The 5,253-nt window shown below is 37.9% G+C and overlaps 1 protein-coding gene across 1 annotated transcript in view; it reads right to left on the bottom strand.

Annotated features, from left to right (window-relative positions):
• The window catches only part of MYRFL (myelin regulatory factor-like), a 105,764-nt gene that overhangs the window by 22,385 nt on the left and 78,126 nt on the right, over positions 1-5,253 (bottom strand). The window contains exons 14-15 of the mRNA XM_015566848.1: positions 1,713-1,876; positions 1,044-1,104 (exon numbers count right to left, since the gene is read on the bottom strand). Coding sequence (XP_015422334.1) covers positions 1,044-1,104; positions 1,713-1,876 — 225 coding nt within the window. The remainder of the gene's footprint in view (positions 1-1,043; positions 1,105-1,712; positions 1,877-5,253) is intronic.

Genomic DNA, 5,253 nt, shown 5'->3' with positions numbered 1-5,253 from the left:
ACACAATATTTTTAATGTTTTGTGTTGATTAAGTACCTGCTATATGCTGGACATTGTGCTAAAGGCTTTAGCTCATTTAATCCTATCAACAATTTTTGTAAGGTGTCATGCTGTTATTATCTCTATTTTCTAATGCAACTAAGTAACTTGCCCAAGAAGACTTTTTCACATACGCATTTATCCGTGTATTTACATTTATCGGTACATCAAGAAGCTTATCAGCAACATAATATTGTAATAGTTTTTAGTTAGAATATTAAACTTTTTTTTAGTCCTTTTAGAATAGTTCAACGTAGCATAACATGAGGAGTAGAGAGAAAACTAGTGCAATGGCCCTAACATCAGGTCATCCCTTACCAGGATGAGGTCATGAATCTCTTCCTCAGGGAAGGACCAGCTTTGGAACACTGGTGGGTCAGAGGGCGCAAGCTGTCTCACAGCTATCTATGCACTGCAGCTAGAAAGGGAGTATTGCAGCTTCTCCCTCCCTGACACTCCTTGTAACAAAGAGTTAAATTAATAAATGATCAATCTTCACTTTCTACTGTTAATGCTATCCTACTAGATGAAAGTTCTCTGTCCATTAATAAAGCCATCGCATTTTAACCTTTGCAAGCAAGTGAATACCTACTCTCTATTTGCACATATAGTACAACATGTCAAAGGGAGAAGAGGGATTTGAGGATTAGCTGATATCCTTTGGGATCTTCTGAAGTCAAAGGAAAGGCCCTGTGTGGAGTGAAGGCAGCCACACTGGCATCTGACAGCCAGTGGAGGCCAGCAATTTCACCTGATGGTGAAATAAAAACTGGTGGAATACTATTTCTGAACTGAACATATTCTGTATTCATTTCTCTAAACCGCTCTAAAAAAACAGATCATATCTATTAAACGGCTAGTATTTAAATACCTAAATGCATTAAGGATGCAAACTAGGAACTTCACTAACAAAGAAATGAAGAAAAAAATCTTGGTAAATTTCTGTAAAGACTTTTTTCATAGAAAATATTATTTCTGTTAATTATACATGTAAGTTTATTTACCTTGTTGGTTTTTTTGGGAATGGTCCTTCTTGGAGGAGTACTAACAATTCTGCTAAATTTGCTTTAAAAAGAAAGAGAGAATTAATTACTATTCAAATGCCTCTCCAGCAGTTACATGACAAAGACCCAGGCTGTCGCTAACACAGCAGTATGACTTTTTTATTATAATACAGTGGTAATTTAAAGAAGGAAAAGTCAAGGCAATTGAGAGTTCCTTTTGTGGAAAAGAACCTTAGTAAGCATAAATGAATGCATTAAACGATGCATTATATTTCTCTCCTTTTCCCCCCAAAAATTATACCCCAGGAATTGTGCATTTACCTCCTTAAATAATAAAAATAATAAAAGTTGTTTTCCTGAGGACCAAACATGGTTTTCTAAATTTAGAAATAGCCACCTCGCCTAGTTAAAGGAAAAGCGACCCTTTTACTACAATGTAACACTTCTTGTAACATCTGCTCTTAAACAGATGGGTGATGTTTTGTCTAATCACTAAAGCTGCAACAGAAAAAAAAAAATAAGAAAATGATCATTTAAGGCAATTGTGTTCCAAAACATTCTAAGAAGAAGAATAGGGACTTAATGGTCAGAAACGAATGGTTGCTGCCTGACCTAGTTATGGAAAGACTCACTGCTTTCTCCAAATCTCTCTGGCAGTCCTGGGCATACCTGGTGGAGCTCGCATCACTGGCTGAGGATTTCCAACTACTGAGCCGCTTCAGCCTGGCCAGCTTCCGGTTCCATATTTCTAATTCCTCGATTCTTTCTTCAAGGTTGTTGGTTAGTTTGCAGAGCTGCTTCACTGCACCTACATTTTCCATAAAGATCTGGTCCTAAAAATAAAAATAATATGAAGTGCATAAATTCGTAAATTCGAGGCCATCAGAGAACTGTCCATGGCTCTTTCAAAGACATTCGAAGACACCGCTGAAAACGGTTATGCACGGCCTTGAATTCATTCAAGATAAACCTGTAGAGGTTTACCTCTTAAAGCGGTTTGTTAAACTGCTGGCTGCATAGCAAAAGTGCTTATGTTCAATTTGCAATAAAGTGGAAATATGTCCTTGTAGCCCAAGAGAGAGAATGGAGCTGGAGGACACTGTCCAGTTTGGACTCTGAAGAATTATTTCCAGTGGCCATGTGCTATATTTAAGAGTCATGAAAAGCATGTTGATGTGTGTGTGTGTGTGTCACTAAATAATCCTAAGAAATGACTCCAGTTCTTGCGGGTAAAATGTGCATCGAATTGCTCAGGTGAAGGAGGAAGAATGAAGACCCGGGCTTTTCTCTGAGTTCTGCCACTTACTGGTTGTGAGACCCAGTAAAACACAACCTCTCTGAGCTTCAGTTTCTTCATCTGCCAAGGAGAGGAAAGCTCTTGAGGTGTTCATTTCTTCCTTAACATCCCATGAGCTATCTTGTATATTTCAGCCCAACTCCCAAACAGACTTTAAAACAACAGCCATACTTAACTCTTTCTGTTCAGAGAAAGTCACTGACAGGCCAGGAAGAGCAAGAAAAGGGAAATCAACCAAAGCCAGAGTAAGAAAGCCTTCCCCTCCCCCACCCAATGCACTTCAGTTGTCATAGGAACACGAGTGTCTACCTCTCAGCCTAACAACAGCCCTGGAAAGCTCTCACAAACTCCCACCCTGATCCCGTGCCTCTCCTCCTTACCCCACAGCACTCTTTGGGGGCTCATAATAACTAGTCCTCTGTTGTAATGAGCTAGAGGCCAAAGAAAAAGACTGTTTTGTGGTTGGGGGAATCAAACTGAAAGGTGTGTGCCTTTGAGATTCCCATCATGCAAAACAAAGTTTTAAGGGTTTCAAAGCTGTAAAGCAACCACTCAGAAAGGATTCAGAAGCTGAACATAATGAATTTAAGGCTTAGTTCATGCAGTTTAAAGACACACACACTGCTACAGAACAGACTGGTAAAGGTAAGTGGATAGTCAGTTTAGAACACTCTACTATTGAACTATGACGGTATATAAATCACTTAACTCTAGCATAAAGATTAAAGAACAAAAGTATTAAAAATAACTACAGCTACAATAATTTGCTAATGGTACACACATTAAAAGAGGTAAATTAGCCCTGGCCAATTTGGCTCAGTGGATAGAGCATCAGCCTGTGGACTCAAGGGTCCCAGGTTCGATTCCGGTCAAGGGCATGTACCTTAGTTGCGGGCACATCCCCAGTAGGGAGTGTGCAGGAGGCAGCTGGTTGATGTTTCTCTCTCATCGATGTTTCTGACTCTCTATCCCTCTCCCTTCCTCTCTGTAAGGAATCAATAAATATATTTTTTTTAAAAAAGAGGTAAATTATAACATCAAAAACATAAAATGTGGAAGGGGAGTAAATGGGTAGTTTTTGTATGCGATCAAAGTTAAATTACTATCTGCCAAAAATAGGCTATCATATCTATAAGGTATGTCATGTAAGCCTGATGGTGACCACAAAATAAAAACTTACAAAAGATACAAAAAAGATAAAGAGAAGAGAATCAAAGCATTTCACTACAGAAAATCATCACTTCACCCAGGAAGACAATAAAAGAGGAAGAAAGGAACAAGGGAAAACAGCCAGAAAACAATGTGATGGTGTTAGTAAGTCCTTACCTAGTAATAATTGCCTTAAACAAAAATGGATTAAATTCTCCAATCAAAAGGCAGAGAGTGTCTGAATGGGTTAACAACAACAACAACAACAAAACACAGAACCCAACTATATGCTGCCTATAAGAGGCTCCTGTCAGCTTTAAGGACACACATAGGCTCAAAGTGGAAGGATGGAAAAGGAGACTAATGGAAACCAAAAGGGAGCAGGCATGGCTATAACTATATCAGATAAAATAGAATTTAAGTAAAAAACTAACAAGAGACAAAGAAGGTTATCATATAATGAGAAAGGAGTCGATTCATCAAGAGGATATTACAGTGGTAAATATATATAGTATGCACTCAAACCCAGTTTGAGATGAGTAAGTTCTGGGGATCTAATAATGTGCAGCATGGTGACTACAATAGTGAACAGCACTGTATTATATACTTGATCATTGCTAGGAGATTTATAGGGGAGCAGAACTTTGCCATCCCAAAATATGTCTCATTGGCATAAAGGTTATTTTGGCTAATTTTTTTTTTAAAGAAACAAAAGACTTAGGAAGAGCTTTCTACCTCCCCTTCACTGCCTAAAACAATTTAGATAGAGGTCCTGTTTCAGGAAGCCATCACCCTAGATTACTCTGAAGAATATGATCCCAGTGTGGTGACTAGGGGGCAGGGGTGGGGACATGAACTCAGCAATCCTGCTTGTTCAAAGTCCTCTCTGTGTCTCATTGTCCCCACTTGGGATAGCAAACATTTGTTTATCAAACATTTGTTTCTTCACCATGTAAATTGCCTTCCTCCCCTTGGAAGTCTCAGACTCCCAGCCCCTTCCCCTGAGCTCTGGATGGCATATAAGCCTCAATTGCCGGATTGCCTCTGGGCCCTCATTTTCTTATGGAGCCCCAATATGTACAAAATTCAACTTGGGGTTTCCTTGGTTATCTGTCCCATGTCAATTTAATTCTTAAACCAGACATAAGAATCTATAAGGATGGAGGAGAAACTTTTTCTTTCCAACAGAGTAAATCTTAAATGTTCTCACCATACACACCAAAAAGGTCATTATGTGAGGCATGCATATGTAACTTGCTATAGTAATAATTTTGCAATATATGTGTGTGTGTCAAGTAATCATGTTGTGCCAATTATTTCTCAATTCAGTTGTGAGGGAGGATACTTTATTTTAAAAAAATAAGATTGGACATGAATTGATAACTGTGAAATGAGTGACGTATACTAGTATACATGGGTTTCAGCAATATTCTCTCTTTTGTATATGCTTTAAATTTTTCATTAAAAATGTTAAAAATAAATAAATCACAAAACATGAACCAACCAAAAAAAAAATCTCCAGACAAAAGCTCTTCTAAAAGTTCTAACTCTGGTATAGATGTTCTTTTACTTCTAAATTTGTTTTAATAAATATAAGGCAAAAATTGTGAAGATAAGAGTAACATTCTATAGTTATAAATCATAGTAAATGTCATTTCACTATTTCCTATGTTCACATTGCAGAAAGCTTTGTGCTATAATGATAACTATCTTATTTAGTGGATCAGATGGTCAGTTGATGTCCACCCTCAAATCCAAATCAGG

Source organism: Myotis davidii, unplaced genomic scaffold (assembly GCF_000327345.1).
Source record: "Myotis davidii unplaced genomic scaffold, ASM32734v1 scaffold582, whole genome shotgun sequence".
NCBI lineage: Eukaryota > Metazoa > Chordata > Mammalia > Chiroptera > Vespertilionidae > Myotis > Myotis davidii.
Note: the sequence above shows the minus strand (reverse complement) of the source record. Positions and strands in the feature narration are given on the sequence as shown.